Here is a 21,962-nt window from a genome sequence, read left to right as displayed (position 1 = left end):
GAAACATTGAGGCTGCAGAGAAGACTGACCAAAAGGGGTCAGTATTTGTTAAGTTGAAAAACCAACTTGACAAATGTAAACAGACAAGGATTTACATTTGGAAATGCAGAGGATTTAGCAAGAGCATCCTTTCCCTTGCCCTGCATGGTGAGAGACATCATGCCCACACTCGGCTTGCGTGATCTGGGGACTACCTCATGGAGGAGCCGATCCCCTGGTGAGACTGAGCCCACATCTGTCTCCAATATTTACATTTTGAATGCTTCCTAAATGAAAGTCTTCCAGCACAGCAGCTTGGACAACAGATGTGAGCTGAAGAGCCTGTCTGTGTAAAGCAGTGGTCACTGATCTAAAACCAGACTGCTCTCAGATCAAAGTCCAGTCTGCTGACAATAGCATGGCATTTATGAGGAGCACAGAAGATGCAGAGCTCAGTATCGGCCTCTGAAAACAGTCTTACAGGAAACAGAAGGTTTAGTGTCTGAAAAACTATTCCAGATATTATGGAGTTCACTGATTATAGGAATTTAGTATTGATTTAGCTTTTTATTCTTTAATGCAGCTTTGTCTACCCACACAGCTATGTAGGTTTGACAATACTGCTAACCCCACATAGGAGGTACCTGCTGCTGCTGCTGAAGATCCTCCTTCTGTCCCTCACTTTGTGCTTCTGTGCTTCCCTGGCACTGCTGTTGCTGCTTATTTGATCTTCTGTGAGCCATCAAGGAAGCTAAATCATTCACTGATTAATGCTACCAACTTAGCTGGCCAGTGAGTCAGCTGGTATTAGTGCCAGGCTAAAGGGAATGAGGGAGCCAGGGGCTCCTAATCAGCCTCAGGTGGTGTTAGCTTACCTGTAGCTTCAGATTCTTTCTTTGCTGGTGGATTACTTACCTGTATCACAGCACACCCAGGCAATGCAGCCCTGCTTGGATGAGTGCTTTGAGGATGACTTTCTGTAGAATAAGAGAGGTGATTCTCTCTAGGCTTAGCATACATCAGCAAAATCATAGAGCATGTGAAGAACTGTGTGGAGTCCTCAGCAGTCTGCCCCCTCTCTAGCACTGCTGCAGGTTGCAGCAGCCTTCCATGGCCATAGCAGTTTTGCAAGATTAAGATTTAAATTTAAATAGGAAACTATAACTTGAGCTCCTGAACTCATAAATCACATCTCCACCTCTGGCTGTTGTTGATTCAATTGCATTTCAGCTACTGTCTTTATCAGCTATATAGTATTATGTTTAAATACTGCTGAGATTTCTTGTAATTTGAGGACGGTGAAATGGAACAGCTAGATTTTCATCTGTACTTGATCAGAATGTATTCATTAGAAGCATCATTTCTGCGTTTAACATGTTAGGAAGATAAGGTGCTAAGTGGAAATCTTTGTATACAACTGAAAGCTTCAATTTGCAAATGAAATATTTGCTTGAAAGTTGCACATTTACACAAATGCGTTTGCTGTGAGTGCTGTGAGATTGTGTAATTAAAGGTTTTTGCTTGTTGAAAAAAAAATCAGTAATGATTTCTAGGTGTGCTGCTAGAGACACTTTCTGTAATGTCTTTGAGGTGCTGCTTGTTCTGCATGCCAGCACAATGTTTTAATTCTCCATTTGAGAGTTTTATAGAGACAGTTATTTGGAGACAAAGCTGTGGCAGAGACTTCCTGTGTTATGAATTAATGACCTTAGAAGTTCAAGCAAGAAAGTCTCACTGATCTGGCTAGCATGTGTTCATAAAGCTTCAAAACCCTGTTCAGATGGAGTCCTCTATCTAGTGTGGAGTTGAAGCTGACCTCTGGCATTCTGTGCCGTTCTTAATGACAGTCTCTCCTTCATCTTCCCATTGCAAGGTCTGCTTTTGTCAGAAGATCAAAAACTGTGCTTAACTTTCAGCACATAGACAATCAATCAAACTCAAATAAATGAGCTGCTGCCCTTAGGTTTTGTGCATATGTAGGTGACTTTCTTAGCAGGATTCTTAGATGGGTTTTGTTACTGCGCGGTGGACCTGAGGCTGTGATTTAGTTACTAGTACCATGGAGTGCACATAGCTCAAGGGACAGAGGCAATTTAGGGACACCCACAGAAAATATTTGAGTCCACTTTGGGTTCAAGTCCAGGCTGACAAGTTAGAGCCAGTGGGTACTTGCAGGTTGTAGAGCTGTGCAGCAAAGCATTTGTGCAAGGCCAACCATCTACTCGTGAGTAAGCAGGCATGGCAAAGGGGAAAAAAATCCAGTTGGAGTGGGGAACCACACACTAAGGAAACCTGGAGCACTTCAGCTGTTTGTCATCTCCATTTATTGTCTCCATACCTGCCTCCCTTAAGCAAACATGGTAAATGTATATATACTGCCTTGATTAGGTGGCTGTCAAGTAATTTGGCCTCCAGGTCCTCAGCTCCGGGTTTACTGAGATAATGTAACTTGCAGATTTTTATGTATGAAGTTGGCACTATTGATTTAAAAAATTAATATTTAATCACAAGCATACAGCAAGGTCAACAAATCTTGGTAAAGAATTAAATAGACTTTTCCTTGCTAGCACTCAAGCACCAAGTAAATAAAAATTTAAGTGAAAACATTTGTAGCATGTGTGTGCAGACTGCATTTAAAAATGTATGGGGCTCAGTACTGACTTAATTCTAATTCATCCATTGACCTTGTTATGTAAAACTCAACGCCCTTTTAAGAGGGAGAGTTGCAAATTGTGCTTCTGCATATTTATATAGGAAGTTCAATCTTCTGGGTGTTCATACCCTAATTCCAGTGCTAAGTGCAATCACAACATTGATTTTTCTCGCTAAACATAGCCTACTTTACTCTGGGATGAAGGGATTTTTTTCCTTTTAATGGGCTTTATATAATGGCATATGTGAAAACCACTCAACTTAATGCCCCATAGTGTAGTTAATTAACAAAATGGCATTGTACCCATGGTCTTTCATCCTCTGGCAGTGTATTTTACCACTAACCTTGGCTATACAAAATGTCTGTCCTAATTAACAGGAGCCCAGGTATTGACTATGTCAACCTACATGGTGAAAGAGCAGTTTGCAGCTGCTGGCAAAGTTGTAATTCTGTTGAACATCCAAACATGAGGAACCTCATTTTGACTGATGTTGTGACATTTCAGAGCCCTTCTCAAGTAACCACTGAACACAGTGCTTAAATGATCAGTTTTTACTTCTCTCCAGTATAGCCTAACATACATGCAAATATCTCCTAAAATACGTACTACCAAAACCATGCTGATGGATTTATACAGATTCCAAGATCGGTGGTAGTGTTTCCTTATTACTCAGATGTTTATTTATTGTTCATTTATTTGAACTGTAATATGCAGGAAAACTTACTGGAACTTAAAGCTTTAATGAACCTTCAATAATGGATTTGGTTCTCCTTTTACTTTTTCTGTTTTCATTTCTGAGTAATTCAACTGAAAGCATTAGAGAGGCATCAGGTTTGTGCTGGTTTTACTGGAGCAAGACAGTAATCTGTGAAGCTCCATGATATTTCCTGTTACAAATGAGAGAATTAAGCGCTTACACTTTAATACGGAGAAAAAAAAAAGTTTTCTTTTTCAGTGCCTTTCACTAATTGTGTTTTGTCTCGCTGTTGGAAAACTGCAACAAGAAGACAAATACTCTCAACCATTCATGACTATATTTTAAATGTGTTTTAGTGTCTAAAGAAGCAAAAAGACTGGTTTTTTTCAAGGAACTTAGGTGCTGAGTGCTCATAAATGTCAAGAAGATACCAACATCTAACAGAATGATGATATTTACTCAATATCTAACATTTTGTGTTGCATAAGTACTTCTTAAAAATACAGTTTTTCACCATGCTTTAGCGTTTTTGCTATGGGGAAGCCAGTTCCTGCTGGGTAGAGGCCATGATAACCGTACTCTGACAGTATGAAGTTAAGAAGCCGTTTGCCTTCACCATCCAAGGCTGAGGCCAAGCTACTCACAGAGCCATGTGCTCCTAACTGTCATCCCTCTCATACTCATGGTCCTGTGTAACTGGTGGGGTGGTGGGATTTTGTCCCTCAGTGTCTTTTGAAGAGCAAAGCTGTAGAAGTATCTCCCTTATTCCTGATACTTTGTAATAGAACTGAAGATCAGCAGTTAAGTGTTCTGCACCCAAATAACTTCTTTGCTGGGAGATCTTTATACAAATGCTCCTTAATAAAGGAAGTGCTCTGTAATTAATCCTCCATTCAGTTACTGCTGAGGTCGTTAGCAATATTAGCATCACTAGATAATGCCTGATAACTTTTCCAGAGACTTAACAAGTAACAGTGTCAGAAATTTGTATCCTATAAGAACATCTCCAAGTTACAAAGTCTTGTCTTAACCAACAGCTGTATTCTCTCTAGGCTGGAGATTTCAAATGGAAATTGCCTTCCAAATCCCAAAGGGAATTGCCAGGCAGAAGAGCAACAACCTGTGCACTGATATCCAGAAGGATATCATATGGGATAAAAATGGGTTATTTAAAAATCTGCAGTGAAGTATTCCTCTGTGCAGTGATGGAGCACAAGTTTGTCTTGATACAGATGAACAGAACCTTCCTGAGTCTTCTGTGTTGGGATGGGTTTCTCTTTGGAAGAACTTAGTGCCAGAGTAGAGAAAAGAACCTTGAGTCAGAAGATCATGGTCCTGAATGACTCTCTTGTAAACTTTTTCCAACTGCTGTTTCCAACAGGGCAAAGGTGAAGAAAGGTGTAAACGTTCTCAGTGCAAAGACAAGTGACCCCCGGCAGTGGGACGTGAAACAAGAGGTGGGGAATGGTGGAAAGCATTCGACCACAACAGTAATTTGTCAAAGGATAGCACCAAGTTCAAGGAACAGGTACGAAACCTCATATTCTCGGCACATTAAGCTCATTTATATCCATGGTACCATTCATTGGTTGAAAGACTTAGGGCTCAGATTACCACTACTCATAGCCATTAAAGCTGTAGCCTGGAAATCTGGAGACACTTATGCTAACTACGGTACCATCTGCTGATCTATAACAGGGCATCTCAATTTCCAGGTAATAAAATTCATCAGTTTAAATTAAAAAATGAATAGAATAGGCCTACCTTGGAAGGAGGGACCGGGGGAGTGTCATTTGGCGTGAGTATGGATAGCCTTAATTTTAAAAGCTTTTACTGAACATTATTTTTTTGGCTTGATAGTTTTGACCTTGTTTCTCTGCGCATATCACAACCTCTGTGGTTGGTTCATCAAGCAAGCAATGAATTCTTCTACAATGAACCACTCCAACTTTCAAGCATTGGTACAGGATAATTCAAACCTTTCAGTATTTAGTGTCTTCCATGTAACGCAAAAGAATCCCCTTTTGCAAATGGTTACTTCTTGCAGAAATGGAGGTTCCTTTGCTAAGCCGTATGCTGGTAACTGTCAGAGGCAAAGCATGGTATAAACTGGCCTGCCAGTGCCTGCTTTCCTGTTTCACGTTTTACTGCGATTTGGTCTGGTTCTTCCCAGACATAAAAGCAGTGCTTTTTGGTAAGTATTGTCTTCCACAGCACATACTAAAATTGTATATTGCTGCTGTCAGTGGAAATTGTTTTGCTCTTGCTGGGGATCATCTTAACAAATTCTCACAACACTGCTGTATGTTAGTCCACACAGAGTGCTTTCATGGCACAGATCTGACCAGTGCTTCCCTTATTATTAGCCTCACACCCAGGCTTATTGAAGAGTATCATAAAATCTTTGGTGGATGCTGGGTTGGTTATCGCTTTCCCATTCAGCTGCTTTGTACAGTCTTCAGGCACAGAAAACCTGAGCAGATTTTAATATTTGTATTCTGTGCCCAATCAGAGTGCCTGGGAAATATTAGACTCCTGTAAAGTACAGAGATTCCTCCTGTCATAAGCAGCTCACTGATTCACCATATTTACACTGGATGTCATTGCAGTTAGTGAGATTTTCAGTGGAGAGTTGGGGGTGGGTACTGGTTTTGCATGGAAAGGTTTTGGTGGCAGTGGAGTGTGGTGGGGCACTTCTGAGAGATTGCTAGAAGCTTCCCCCATGTCTGATAGAGCCATTGCCAGCCAGCTCCAGGACAGACACAACACTGACCAAGGCTTGAGCCCATCACTGGTTGTGGTAGCACCTCTGGAATAAGGTATTTAAGAAGGAGCAGGGGGAAATGCAGAGAGGGGGGTGAGAATATGTGAGAGGAGCAACTCTGCAGACACAAAGGTCAGTGAAGAAGGAGGTGCTCCAGGCAGCAGAGCAGATTCCCCTGCAGCCTGTGGTGCAGACTATGGGTGAGGCAGGCTGTCCTCCTGCAGCCCATGAAGGTCCATGGTGGAGCAGATACCCATTTGCAGCCTGAGGAGGACCCCATGCCAGAGCAAGGGATGCCCAAATGAGGCTGTGACACCATGGGAAGCCCATGCTGGAGCAGCCTCCTAGCAGGACCTGTGGCCCTATGCAGACAGAAACCATCGCTGGAGCGGGTTTGCTGCAGGACTTGGACGCTGCAGAAGATCCACACTGGTGCAGTCTGTTCCTGAAGGACTGTACCCTGTGGAAATGGAAAGGAAAAATACATTGTTTAAACCTGCCAGAAATAAAAAAAAAAAACAGTTTGAAAGGGAGGACATAGCTTTAGAACAGCATGGAATTCTTGAGTGTATTTGCAACTGCGGAACTATAATAGTCAGGTTATCAAACCCCAAATTAAATCTTCTCAATCAAATTTGCATAAAGTCTAATTAAGCCATAAAAATATTTTTAGTACTAATTACAGGAATAAAAGTCAATGTTTCAATGCTTCTTTCATTTGTGTATGTAAATAGTTTCTGTCTTCTGAAAGCATGACGAACCTAGGCTTAATGAAACGTCTATGTACAAGGAAGAGCTGGATAGGGAAACCTGGGCATGTGTGTACTGAGATCTCAGTGGGAAAGCATAGATGTTGTGGGCATACAGTTACTGAGATTCTAAGTGTCACTTGGAAGCCCTCTATGCAGAGCACAAATATTCTATTAAGCTAATTTAATTTAGTTGAGAATTGCAGGTCCCTAATGGGATCTTTCTGTGCTGCCACCAGCTTTTTCAGGCTGGTTTAGCAGTGCAGTTCATTTGGGTGATGTGCAAACTGTAGCAAGGTCAGCGTTGATGTGAGGTACTGTTCTGGAGTTCCAGCATCAACACAGGCTAATCTGCAGCAAACTCAGCCAACTCATAAATATCTTGGCTAATTTAAGCAGAGGGAGGTGTTTTCCACTGTCTTTGCAAAGGAGCTTCTGAAAATCAAGTAAGTGAAAGGTTGTAGTTCTTGGATGCTTTATGAACATTCACACAGCTTGTTAAGATGATGATGATGTGTTATTTTTCTTTATATGACCAGCTATGTCTAGCACAGCTCAGAGAATCAGCTTAGCAGGAAAGGAGAATGAAAAATCTTCTATAGCTGGGCCCTGTTCTTCTGTTGCAACCAACAGGAGTAATTTGGATCTCTCTTTCAATTGTCACAGGTCCCCAGCTGGTTGTGGAGCAAGTCAGGATATTACTTAAATTCAGAATAGATTCTCAGTGCATTGGAGTGCTGCCAGATAAAACTGCATCCAGCATTCGTTCTGGTCATAATGGGGAGAGTGACCTGTGGAGTTGTTAAGCACATGAACAGGAAATTCTGGCCTTTCTCTTTGTGCTCTTATTTACTTGGAAATCCCCCTGATATACCATGGAGAACCATTGCATTCTTTCCCTTTCATGTCCTAGAAACAAATGCCCATACTCAAAAGTACTCTTTTCCTTTGCCTAGCTGCTTTTCTTTTCTTTTGCATATTTCTACTCTTATTAGTCTATGGATATAATTACATTGTAAGCACTTCGAAACAAGCAGTTTATATCTGAATGTCGCGCAACTTAGCATCTAATATACCTTTCACATTATTTAAACAATAAAATTCAAAGGACATATTTTAGATACGTCATATCAATAACTGTTGAGCATTACATTTTGAGAATTTAAGTGTAACTTCTTTTTCTTTTGAATTGGTGCTGCTAAAGCCAAGAGCCATAGCTTCTGAACTTAGATTTATTCAAAAAGACTTTAACACTACAGCAAGTAACTGCAAACAGCTGGAAATCAGCAATGTTTGTGTGCCTCATAATGCAATTTGTGCTGAGATTCAAGTAGCTATTGATGAGAATAACAACAGTGTTGATTAGTGAAAACAAGTCTTAGACTGCTGCTTGGTCACTTGTTTTCCCTTGTTGTTTCTTATTCTGGGGGAAAGCTGGTAGGTGTGAAATGTGTCTTCAGGGTAGATCAAGAGATATTTTTGGTTATTATTATAACCATTCCCATTTCTAGTACTACCTCTGGTTCGAGCCTAAGGCTTATGTGGTTGATTTATGATGTACCACATCTTCCTTGAGAGCAGCTTCAGTGAAAGGGCTTGTATTTGCTGTGTAGTTCATTCTGGATTGCCACCACAGGGTACAGGAGCTGGTCCAACACAGAGTAAGGGTTATTTTTAACCAAAGTCATTTTCATTGTCTTTTTTTAACAGCATACCTCCACCAGCTGGTATGCTGTCAAATGTGGGGATGAGACAGACACATTAAGAGTAGGAGCAAGGAGGGTTAGAATCAGTTAGGCTAGCTTCTCTGCCAAAGCCAGAGCATCCTGTAACTATGGTATCAAGAACTAAGAAACAGCAACTGGAGATAATCTAGGCCTAACTCTCCTTGCTCCTTGACACCTGGAATTGTGCTGGAACAAGCTGCCTTCAGTCTGTTCTTAGGCTGATGTTTCTGCCTGTGGATGTTGTACTTTGTGGAGGAATGGAGTCACCCTGCACTTTTGATACCTGTCAGCCAGATAGAGAAATGGAGTGTTGGAGAGCAAAGAGGCATTTAGAAAAACTGACATAATGGAAAACTGCTGTGATGTAGCACTTTATCCTCTTGGTCTTGAACCTTTTGAGAGGCCCATGCGCTTAGAGCTCTGCAGCCATCTGTCTGATAAAGAGACAGACTGGGGAAGAGTGCTTCCCAATGTTATGCTTATGTTTCAGACTGTGTCACAATCACTTATTCACCCTCACCACACGTGCACACATTTTTGGGGGTTGTTTTTTTGTTTTCCTTTTTGTTTTAACACTCTCTGGGTATCATTGCATTCACATGGGGACAGCTAATGATCTTACCACATTGTGTTTCATATCATCGGGGCATGGAGAAAAGCAGCGAAGCTGTTACAATTCCGTGCAGGTCCCTCCCCTGTCTGGCAGCACCATATGCTGCCAAGGGATGTCAGTGAAGTGAATTCTCTTGCCATTGAAAAATAAAAGTAAAGCATATGTGTACAACAGGCTCAGACTTGAAAAACTGGAAGTCGTGCAGTGTGTGGGGCTGACTATACCTGAAGACAGTCAGTCTGTGCCTAATATATGGACACAGAGAAGAGAATTCACGCATTATGACCAGGATAGATGTTATTAATTCTCTAGAATCTGGGTCATTTTTCCCTGGCACAGTGGTTTGCAGAACTCAGCAGTGTGGCAGTGTAGCCTGCTGACCTCAAAACCATCCAGTCTGAGCAGAGGACAGGATTTTCACAAGGACTTAGAGGTTTGGTGCTGGTTTACAGCCAGCTGAATATGAGCCAGCTTGTGCCCAGGCAGACAGGAAGACCAACAGCATCCTGGTCCGTATCAGCAATAGTGTGGCCAGCAGGGCCAGAGCAGTGATCGTCCCCCTGTACTGGGCACTGGTGAGGCCACATCTTGCATCCTGTGTTCGTTTCGTTTCGTACAAGAGAGATATTGTGGTGCTGGAGTGGGTGCAGAGAAGGGCAGTGGAGCTGGTGCAGGATCTGGAGCACAAGTGTGATGGGGAACAGCTGAGGGACTGGAAGGGTGTAGTCTGGAGAAGAGAAGGCTCAGGGGACCTTACTGCTCTCTACAACTACCTGGAAGGAGGTTGTAGCGAGCTGGGGTCAGTCTCTGCTCCAAGTAACAAGCAATGGCACTAGAGGAAATGGCCTCAAGTTGCCCAGAGGAGGTTTAGATCGGATATTAGGAAAAAAATCTTCACTGAAACTGTTGTCAAGCTTTGGAACAGGCTTCCCAGGGAAGTCACTGTCCTGGAGCTATTTAAAAGATGCGTAGATGTGGCACCTGGGGACATGGTTTAGGGGTGGACTTGGCAGTGCTGGGTTAAAAGTTGAACGGGATGATCTTAAAGATCTTTCCTAACCTAAAGAACTCTTACCATTATGGCCTCCTGTGTATTTTGTTTTAAGCATCATGTGTATTTTGGTGCAAATCAGCTGCAGTCTTTTAGTCTGCTGGCAAATTACCAGTGCAACCCTCAGAGCTTCCAAGGTGAGTCATTCTTGTGATGTGCATCTGTCTGCTTAAAATGACACATGGGAATGTATGCATGCAGCTGTCAATAACAATATCAGGAGTAATATATAATATGACTAAGCCTGTACCTACTGCTTTAAAGATCCTTTCCCTTCACCCTTTCTTTTCTGATTTCCCAAATAATTTATCTCTGTCTGCTGTCTTTGCCTTTTAAGATTTCACTGTACGTTAGGATGCCTGTTTCAGGTCAAATTAGGGCACGGATGTCTCCATCGTAGAGTGTAAGTGCCAAAGACACACTGGACATCTGCACATATGGTGGAGGATCAGCCAGCTGTGCCTTGTAACAATATCTTTTCTAGGGCACAGAAGACTAGGGTTAGAAGGTTGCTTCCCAAAGGAGCCTTTCATATGGCTCCTCTCTTGCTGCTTTGAATGTCAGGAGTGTTTATTAAAGCCCTGAGCTCGGGAGGGAGGAAGGGTGAAGAATGTCTCTCATGTCTCTTTCAGGAGTAGGCTGCCTGCAGGAAGAAGGCGGATGCTCCGTTGCCGTTGCCTCACTCACTCTGTCTGCTGCAGTGTCTAAGCAAGTGTCTGTGTAAACTGTCTTGAGAGGGAATATTTGTTTCTTACACCTTAGTGTCTTACCAGGTACTTGTGGGAGCAGGGCAACTTGTTGAACCTTGTGAATCCTGAGTGGTTTCGACTTAATGGGCAGCCCTCACTTGCATTAAGGAAAAGAAAATTCCGCAGGAGCCCTCGTGGACAAGGACTCTCACTGAGCCTGAAGGACCCTTTCTTTTCAATACTTTCAGTAATGCAAGTTCAGAAAGATCAAATTTGAGATAACTATAGCAATTGTCATGGCAACGACATACGTCTGTCTAGTTTTCATCTAGCATCTACTGCAGCAAGACCCTGATCCATAACTACAGCATTGGCCCGACTATAATCCAACAGAGTTATTATCAGTCAATTCTTTCAATAGAAGTTTGTGCTTAAGTTGTCATCAGCCTAAATACCTGCTTTCTAACAGAGAAAGGTTAAGTCAGAAACCCAACAAGGTCTGCACAAGTGTTGTGGAAGATACTAAATGGAAAGTATTTTCTTTCTTATCAAGTATGTTGCAACATTCTCTCTTCTGTTTGAAATTCAAAGCAAGATATTATAATCTGAGATTTTGAAAGCCTCTTGTTAGTCTTTACTACTGAAATGAATTTTCCTGTTGGATTTCAACAGAACCAAGTATTAGACTCAGTCCTGACCATTCTAAAAGTACTACATTAGTCTTTTTAGATAACATAATGTAGTATTAGCCAAGATGTAAGGCATTCCCATGAGTTATCTCTCCAAGAAAAGAAATAAATTAACAGAGATAACAAAAAGCATAAACCAGGATCTCTACAGAGGTTCCAGCCCAGTTGCAATAAATTAATTCTTTATATTTTTTGTCTTCTTTGGAGTTCCTGGGTCTACTGGGAAGCAGAAGGGCTGAAGCAACAAGAGAAAGGTCATTCGTCAGGGATTTCTTGCCCAAATGAAAGCGTCAAATTTGTTTGCTCAACAAATCCGCATAGTTTGGAAAAGCTTTTCACATCCTTATCAAAATCAAATGCAGGAGGCTTAGCCAATGCATGCAGCGACCCAGCCTTGCTGAGAAAACTGCCGTCGGTGCTTCCCTGCTTTCCAGTCAGGTTGGATATATTGTTTTATTTCAGTATTCCATAAATAGAGCAGAGCCCCAGACATTAAATAGAATATGATGCGCAATTGTGGAATAATGGAACAACTTTATATCCATTCCACATTGATAGACAGGTTCACTAATAATTAATTCCTGATGTCCAGAGTGTGATTGGTTTTGGTATCTGACAAAGTAATAATTTCTCAGAGAGTGACTAAGAAACATACAGTCTCCTTTTGAGCCTTTTAAGTATGTGTTCTGCAGAGTTCCTGGAATATACACTAGGAAAGCTGCTGTCCCACTGCATTCTTGCCTCTCGCACACAGCAATCCCTATCGTTTCCCATGTTAATAAACTGTAATTCATAGTGAAGTTATCCGTGAAAACCTCCTTCTGGTGTAGCACATTCACGGACTGACTCATCCGTTAACTTTCTTCTCTTTGCACTTTAAATCATGAGTTCTAATTTGGGGTGAGGTCAGCTCTTCTTTATCTGTGACAGTTGGCGTGGTTTGGACGTTTTAGCAGCTATTGTAATGTAGCTTTCCTTGCAATTTGGAGGCAGTGGAAGATAAGAGACAAAAGATGCAGAACTGGGGAGGAGGAATTTGTGTATGTGTGTTTTTTTTTCTCACACCATCTTTGAAGCAGAAATATCTGCTGAAAGCCATAAACAGCTGAGTTCAGCAATACCACATCATGCTGCCAAGCAACTCTGCTTTCCTCTGTAACTTTCACAGCAGAGGAAATAAATCAGTCAGGCAGTAAAGAATGAAGAAAATTCAGGAAAAAGTGCCAAAAGCCAAACCTTTCTAGAATAAAGTGAATAATATCTTTGTTAGTATTCGGCAGAGCAAATTGAAATATGTTTCTTACACACCTAAGCCCTCTGTACCATTGCTGCTTGAGGAATCTCATGATAACAAAACCCCTCTGAACTCTGGGTGCTTAAAACTGGTCCAGAGAGACCTCTGGAAAATAGGCTACAATCTCATAAAGCGAATTAGATGATTTTAAACATTGTTCCAGTCTCATGCCTCTGTCAGATCAGTAGCAGGTAACCCACTGACAGCAGAGAAGTATCACTGTTTATCTGAAATGTAAAGACATTTCCTTAGACAAAGCACAATCTATTAGGCAGGTGAACCATTTGTTTCTGCACTGGTTTACCAAGATTTACCTTCCTACTCAAAGTTACTTTAGTTTGATGTGTTACTGCTTATTTTAAAGTACAGATAGAAGTCTCTTCTCTATTTTGTTCTTGGTATGTAACAAGGGCGATTATGAAACGGGTGGAAAATTATAATACAGATGCTAAGTCTTTGTAGTAAATCTTACGAGTTAACCAGCACATCTTGGTAACTGCTGACTTGGAGGATTTTACAGCATGTTGCTGGTCCTATGGGGTCCTACTCCCTGCTCATAGCAGAGATCTCCCCCATCATCACTCCTGGCTGTCGCTTTGGTTCAGATTGTTAAATTCTATTCCCTGTTGACTTGTGTATGTAATTAAATAAGTGATGTTACTTGTATACCTGCAGTGAGGGATGGTTAAACACTATTCTCCTGTGGCCTTTTTCATTTCCAGACCACATTGTTTGTCTTTTATTGTTGTACCTCCCACTGGGCCTAAATAATAGAAAGACAGAACTTGGGTGGGTTTTACACACTGCATTTGTTTTCTCCTTTTTAAAAATTCATGAGTTTAAATGCGTTTCATTAGCCTCTGCCATTACATCCCTTGCATATCCTCCAGTTGGAGATAGTTGTAACAAAAAGTAACATCATAAGCATTTATCACTTAAAATCACTTAGATGATTGATATAGTGTTTATAGAGGAAGTTGAGTATTCATAAACACTTGGCAGACCTAACTGTCTCATTAGCAGCATTTTTGCATTGGTTTAGCTCCACTGAGTTGAATGTAATTAATCTACTGATTCTCACGTTCGTAATTTAAACCAGGATCGAGCCTTACACAGTCCTAAGATGTTTGTTTAAACTCATTCATAGTATCCAGTTCTGTGATATATTGGTTTTAATAGCAAACCTCACGTGTCAGGTGTTGTTAATACATCCATCCAGGTGTGTTTTTTGTCTTTGAGACACATCTCAGGCTCAGGAAACCTTGCTCTTCTTCAGTTATCTTCTTAGGGAAATGTCTGCTGCAGCAGCTGGGCTGCTTTATCCCCTTAGTTCTGTGTCTCTGCCTGAAAATAGTTGAATGGATCCATTTCCTGCTGTGAAGCATGTTTTAAACTTGTGCAGGCTGATATGGAGATAATAGTACTTTGTTGCATAGCTACTAATAGTCCATGTTACCAGTGCTCCAGACTGAATGAAGCAGCATCATTATTGTTCTGCAGACACTTTACAGCAAATGAGCACTGTCAGCAAGCACAACAGTTTACGTAATTCAAGCTGGACAGAACATAACTCAGCAAACCCATGGGCTTCTCACATCCAGTTATGATGGTTTCAATTCAATTCCCTCTGCACATTTTGCATAGTATGTAAAGATAATATGTGCTTTTTTATGAGCTTAGAAAGTAAAAATCTTTGCCTGTCGTGTAGGCAGTCTGAAAAACAGCCTTGTATCAGAGATCATTGCAGTTCCCCACACGTAACTGACTTGCACAAGAACGAGTAGTTACTCTATTGGTTTTTATAAGTCATCATTTGCAAGTCATAATTTATCTACAATTCATACTGCAGGGAGACCTCTGGTATTTCATATTCTGGGAATGAAGGAAGATCTTGGGTTTTTTCACTGTCACTTCATGGTAAGTATCAACAAAATCTGACATTTTAAAAGGCAACTTTTTTTTTCAGGGCTGTGCAGCTACAGCCCCTTAAATGTAGCATTTGTCTTGCTATGTCAAGTGCTTGTTCAAATCACCTGGTTTGAGTTGGGTTTTGTTACATCAATTTGTGGGTCAGAGGGGACATAGGAAGTGTTTGCGGGATCCTGTGTATTTCCTGGCAATTGAACAAGGTAGAGGTGGTCTTCTCTTTTGAAAGGTCTTTGAGATCTCAAATGCAGTGGTTATACTCCACCAAATCCTGGCTAAATAAGACCCCTGAGGTTCTGTTTCTCTGAGTGGACAATATTGGACAATTAAGATCTGTAAGCGTATTCTTTTCTAACGCTTCCAAAATAAAGAATGAAAAATGAAATAGGAGTAACAGTATTATACAAGTTACCAATGTTTTTCAATGTACTTTTTCCTTAAGCAAGGAAACCCATTACATTTTCCTGGAAACATCTATGATGTGAGCTTATTTCTTTGAAGGGTCAGTACGAGGGGAGTCAAGGACTGGTATAAATCAGCGTCAGTCCACTGAAACAACTTATACCAGTTTGTCACACTCTCATTCACAAAAAGCTCTTACAACTTTCCTGTTATTACTTTACCAAGATGCTGGTAGTTTCGTGGGGAAGGAAGTTTGTTAAAGAAAACTGATATGCTTATTGTAGAGAGCTTTTGGATAAATCAATGCTGAATTCCCGATTGCTTGCCAGGAATTTCATTTCCAGTTAAATTTCCAGGGAAGAAACCTTAGTTTCACTGAAGTAAACGGCAAAATTTCACCCCAAGTTTAGGCTAAAGTTTTACTCTTCTCTCCTTCCTTCTCTGGGACGTACAGCTCAGAAAACTAGGTAATCTCTTTTCTGTTCAAGGCTGCAAACAGCGGCTGACGTGCTCCCCTTCCATGTGTGTACCTGCATACATGATGGCAATTATCACAAAAGGAATTCGAAGTAGCAGCCCATTGATTTTTGGTTTCCGCGTTGTAAATTAATGGACTAAGCATGCACTCTTTGTAATCACACTACTAGAAATTCAATAATGACTCTGCCAGAGTACTTGAGTGACCTCAGCCACTGGTTGCATTCCGATTCCGACTATTTTTAATGAGAATGGCATGTTTAGCAGTGCCATCAGATGGCTCGAGAGCAAGGTGCCCTGTCAACCAGAGTGTTATTAATAGACCAGACAACAAGAATTGAGATGTTTTTGTCTCTTCTCTTACCCAAAATACATTTCTTCTGTATGGCAATGTTCATTAGAATGTATTAAGCAGAAGAAATTTCTGATCTTCATGAAATAATCTATTATAACTTCAAGATTTCAACCAAATCAGAGCTCAGCAAATACCATGGACAATCCCTGAAGGAATACAATCTCTCTGATTAGTTCAGCAATTGTTCAGCTAGGTTTAGAGGTTTTAATTGTGTTTGGCTGTTATTTCTTATGGTGGTTTTGCCATCTCTGGACAAGTGCAATAGAAAGATGTGGCTCTCCACTTGGAGATGCTGTTTGTCAATTTTTATCTTGAGAAATGTTCAGAAATGTAATGAGACTGACTGGGATGGTATATTTCAATCCACAACTGCATATCTGTTTGTTACCTATACATGCATAGTTCTGCAGTTTGGTTTTACCTGCTGTGATTTCCTCCCAGCGAGCTAGTAAACTCCTATGCATTACAGATGAACTCTGTTTAAATGCATAGTAAATATAGGCTATTCCCAACAGTACTCTTACTTAGAAAAGTTAACCTAGAAATGTCATGGTAAGTGTAGGGGACTTGATGGCAAAGAATTGGATGGCAAAGAATTGGCTGGAAACTCAGCTTTTCATAACGTTACTTGCAGAAGCATCCGAGAAGGGGATTGTTGCCATGTTCTGTTAATCAAAGCTCTGTTAATTACTTTGACAGGAAGCCTCTCCTGCTCTTTTCAGTGTTCCTGGGGCTGGTAGAATTGCAGAGGTGAGACGAAACACGTAGTCTTCAAATATAATTGCCGCATCCTTCAGTGATACAAATCCATAGAGATTTGTTGTGGTTCTCTGTGGATCACATAAATTAACGATGTGGGTTTATTTTAAAAGGAAAATCAAGATACCCAGAGTCACAGAACAGACTTCCACTTAGAGCAGAACCCAGGACATGCGGGAGCAGTGGTTTTTTACAGATCCTGCTAACCATGTTGTGAATAAATAAGCTCTGGCTTTGAAAATGGTTTCAAAAGTGTGAATTCTTCACCATTACCCACCCCCAGAGGAATACTGATTTCAGAGCCTTTGCTTTGAGTGCTACACTTCAGCAATTGGTTTTGAAAAGATGTGTCTGTAATTGGCAATAGGAGTTAATACCTAACTATCAAGACAGAAAGAAATAACTACATTTTGAATTTGGAGCCTGATTCAGCATTCAGTGAAGTCTGGAGAAGACTTTCCATTAGTTTTGAGTCCTGCTCTTGATGAACAAATTTAGAAGAGCACATTCTAAAGTGTGTTTAAGAGTACAACTGCTAATGATGAACACCACTTGAGGACAAGTTACTGCTACCTAAAGGACAGAAGATGAAGAAGACATCCTTCAGCAACTCTCAGTTGTTTTCTTCAGGCTTCCCCACCCAAGTCCTTTTAGATACTTACACAGTATTAATCAACTCTTAGTTTGGAATTATGGATCCTGGAAGGGGAGAAGAGTTTGTGGTGATTTCCCCTCATGTAAGTAATACAGCAACTTGCCTTTCACATTAGAAGCTTTAAGATTTGTGTGTTTGAATATACATATATTTATTATTTGTATTTGCAAGGATTATAATGTCAGCTTGTCATCATGCCAGTGATTTGCTTGTTCCTTTGCCAAGTTCTCCAGAAATTCCGAGGTTAGAAAGGATATTCCCCTTTTCTTCAGCTCTGCAAATTTAGCTGTGGATTGAAGAATAATCAGGCATCTAGTGCTACCTTCAGTGTGCACCACGGAGCCACTGGCAGCAGCTCCTGCGGGGAGATCATTAGCCAGCTATGGGAGCCCAGTGTTTTATTCCTTTCCTCTTGGACCATCTGAACCCACGTGGTGGTTCTGCTAAGAAAGCACACGGAGCTCTTGGCAGGGTGTCATGAGCAAGATGAGATAACTGACTGGAGCACATTACAGGCTCCTTCTGGCCTGTGGCCTGGCTCATGCCACGTAAAATTTGGATACAGATGAAGGAAAGATTTTCCCTTGGGTCACAAACTCTGACCCAAGTGGAGCAAGGATGAGCGAGGGGCATGCACAGGCACGCGAGCAAGACGGTGTTTCCAGGCCTCACAGTTTAGCCTTGACCCACACATTGGATGGACAGATGCTTTAACTACCAAAGTGTAGTAAATCATTTGTATTCAACAATATCTATCATATGTTCTGTGGTTCCAGTTTTGAGTTCCCCAGAGGGAAGACTTAATTTCAGCGACACTGAAGATTGAAAGCCTACTTTATTTGTAGCAAACAGTTGACTGAAGTATTTGTCAGGCTCCATTATAGCTGTTCCTGCATTCTGTAAAATTATTCACATATATACAAGCATGAGTTCATTTTGCCAGGAAGCAAGACCATTAATCCTCCCTACTTTCAAGCCACGTCTTTGTGGGCTGTGGTGGGTGACTTAACTGTTCAGATTGCTCAGATTGTTGGAGACTTCATCCCTTTGTAATGTTAATGACTGCTGAGTAGCTCAGTCTTGCATGAGAAATTTTTCTTATATTTAAGAATATTTTTCTTATATTTTTCTTTTCTCACTTTCCCAACATTTCTATTTAATTCCATGTATTTCTGATTTTATTACCTAGTGAACACTTTTTTTAATAAATCCTCTCATTAGAGGGATTTGGTTTCTAAAGGGTTAATCACAGCATGCTATTTTACTCATGATCCAATTGAATAAGATAATTTGCTGTTTCCTGAGTAACGCCAAAGAGCATACAGAAAGATCTTTTGTTCCACTAAAGATGTTAAAGAGGGTTTGAGGATTCCTTTCTATGCAAATTGAAAGCTTTACACTATGTACCCTACAAGGTTTAGGAATGCTGCTATTTAAACATCTATACGTATAATTAGTCAGTGATGTTTATTAGAACTATTCCAGATATCCCTGAAGACAGATTCAGGAAAGTCTGTAACCCTTCTATTTATTTGTATAGTTGCTGCCAGTTTTTCATCTTAAGCAGAGAAAGAGATGGGATTTTCCTAGGTTCTGAAGTGCTGAGGTCCTTGCCCCTAAATTTCAAGAGCTACCAGGTACTGGTAGTAGTCACCACCTTGTTTCTGTAGGACCCCAGTCTGATCTGTGCTTCGTTAGGGGACACCAGCTCTTTCCAACAACATAGCTCCCTCATTTCACACGTACAAAGCAGAGCTGTGCTCCTTGTGAGCACCTTGATGGGTAAGTGCTATCTGTTTTCTTGTGGGATCTAACAGTCAAAATTCTCGTGTGTGGAAACACTGACGTGAGAGAAGGTGGGCATGAATGATTATGAGGGATCAAAGACAGGGAACAGACAGCTCTGACAGTCCCTATGGAGCTTACAGGAAACTTGTTTGCAGTCTGCCTGCATTACTTCCTTCTCACTGTACAAAACATGCACTATACAAAGAGTTCAGAGCTTGGGTCATCATATCCCAAGGCTTTCCACAGTTCAGAGCCTAAGATGCTCTACGCATTAGCACTGAACTGTGCCCTAAGTCACCAGCCCTTCCGTACCTCATCTCAACAGTGAGAACTGAAGGAAAAAAACAAAGAATGAGGGGCTAATTAGCTGGGTCAGCCAGTGGTCAGGCTTGGCAGGCAGGAATGAAGGGAGGAGGAGGACTCTGTAACTGAGTAGGACAGAGAGAAGAGACGCTCATGCAGACCAAATCTCTCCTGAGCCTGTAAAAGTTTTCTGTCTCCAATTAAAATCAAGTGTAGATCATGTGAGCATTTCAGCTTCTGTCTTCCATGTCTCTCTATTGCTCCTTCTGAAATCTTAATGCTTCTGACTGCAATAGCCAAAATCTCTCAATTATTGTCACACTCTGAGTAGCTTAATGACAATAATAATCTGTAGGGACAAATACAGTGCACGGAAGTGATTATTAGATGCAGAAAAAATATGCCAAAAGTCATTGTCTCTTTGCTAACTAGATGTAATTTTAATTTTAGAAGAAGGTATTGAAATTACTGCTCTTGGAAGTGAATCCAAAACTGTAGTGATTGTTCTTTTTTTTAAAGGGAAATCACATTTCTCCTTGGATCTAATACCCCATATACCGTAAGGCTCTTTGTAGTGAAAATCAGCATGGTGCTAAGTAAAGAATAAAGACCTAAGTTATTAAAGATATACATATATATATATATATATATACTTTAAATACATGATTTTATAGTATACCATTTCTGGTGTTGGCTTCCTTCTGTGCATTCCTACCCACGAGGCTCTGGAAATGAAGTTTCTGTGTTGCAACCATTGACTGTATTTTGACATCTGTACAAAGGGATTTATATATCGAACTCCAAACCTGTTTCCACTGAAAATTAAATAAACTGTGGTGATACCTGAAAAGTCAAGTTTGCATGTCTGGAACTTGAAGGCTTTTCCTGACAGTGTGTAAGGTTAACCTTCAAAGTCTTTGTATGACTGGCGTCCCTCTAGTCTCTTCTGTAAACCAGTCTTTACATTCATCTGTCTTTTTACTCTGTCTTAGACTTACTGATGTGAGTAGAAATCACCTCCTTAACTTCACCCTCTTCTGAGATATATACTGGAGATAATGGCCATTATTCGTCTACTTGACATTCCAGGTTAAAAATGCCAAATGCACGCAAGTCAGTCCTCCCTCTAGTTTCAGTCAATTTCTGGGGTGAGCACCGATTTAATTAATTACCTGTTTGCAGCATGGAAGCTGCCTGGGTGACCTCTAGATCATCTAATGACCGATGCATGGGAACTCTCCATCACAAGCAGAGCTTTGGCCTGAGACATTCTCAGGTTGCATAGTGTCACAGGGGGGAAATGGTTGGTATCTTGTAGCCATAACATTTACTGTAAACCCCATGCACTTTCTCCTAGGTGCTGCATAGGGGGATAGCATCCAAACATTTCTTAATTCTTAGTGTTTTAACCTCTCCTATCAGAGTCATGGCATCTGCCACTGTGAAATGATGACCAGAAAGCTGTCCATGCTCTGGGAGTGTTGTGTTATAGAAGAAGTGTTGTGCTGGGTTGTATGTCACAGGGGATCCAGAAGGAAACTCAGCAGTGGCCATGTATTAATGGCATTGTCATTACAGCTATCCAGGCTTGTCTAACACAGCCACGTAACAGCCTTGTCTAACACAGTGGCCATGTATTAATGGCATTGTCATTACAGCTATCCAGGCTTGTCTAACACAGCCCTCATGCAGCTTAAATTTCTGTTAAACACTGGTTAAGCCCCCACAGATAAAAACTTTGCTCTTATGTGGGGTGGTTGTAGCCTCTGCACTCTACTACTAAAGCTATGGCAAGCAAGGCAAAGCTGTGCTGCTAATTCAAAATATATGTGTCCTTTAGCTCTCTCCCCTTCACCAAACCTTTTAAGCTTGTTGCCTAAAAACACCCTTTAGAAGAAAAAAATCTATAGGGCATGTAGAGCTAGCTGATTTGCTGGTGACCTGCCTAAGGACTGCATTACTCAAGTACTCACTTGTCCTTTGAACACAAAGAGACAGGTGGAGCCTGGGGTATTACTTGGTACAAAGCAAACATTTAAAAAGCACAGAGTTTCAGGTCCTTATTGGTAATGAAAGTGCTGTTTTCAAAAGTGCCATTTGACATTTAGAAGATTAACTGGTATTGACTTCCTGTGTGAGTTGGGCTCCTGAGTATCTGAGTCACTTTTGGAAACCTGAGTTGGCCATCTGTTTCACTTAGGCTTTGCAGAGCCAAGTGAAGCAATGCATAAATACTTTGATTACTATAGTTTGTAGTACCTAAATTTAGGAAAAAAAGCAATTATTCCAACAGCCTGACACCTATTGGAATTTTCAGAAGTTCTGGGGCCTCAAATTCCCACTGCTTAGGAGAAAGCAGATGTGTTTGAAAGCAATCAGAGTTTAAAAGGA

The 21,962-nt window shown here is 41.0% G+C and overlaps 1 protein-coding gene across 3 annotated transcripts in view; it reads left to right on the top strand.

The window, feature by feature from the left end:
- The window catches only part of TMEM132C (transmembrane protein 132C), a 204,621-nt gene that overhangs the window by 107,624 nt on the left and 75,035 nt on the right, over positions 1-21,962 (top strand). For 2 of the 3 annotated variants that reach the window (XM_057414937.1, XM_057414938.1), the window contains exon 3: positions 4,712-4,858. In XM_057414937.1, coding sequence (XP_057270920.1) covers positions 4,712-4,858 — 147 coding nt within the window. Of the gene's footprint in view, positions 1-130; positions 218-4,711; positions 4,859-21,962 lie in introns of those variants that run through there. The other variant, XM_057414939.1, reaches the window with a different exon arrangement.

The sequence above is a fragment of the Pezoporus wallicus genome, unplaced genomic scaffold, assembly GCF_028554395.1.
Source record: "Pezoporus wallicus isolate ANWC-B61680 ecotype Strahan unplaced genomic scaffold, APGP_CSIRO_Pwel_v1 contig_8047, whole genome shotgun sequence".
NCBI lineage: Eukaryota > Metazoa > Chordata > Aves > Psittaciformes > Psittacidae > Pezoporus > Pezoporus wallicus.
Note: the sequence above shows the minus strand (reverse complement) of the source record. Positions and strands in the feature narration are given on the sequence as shown.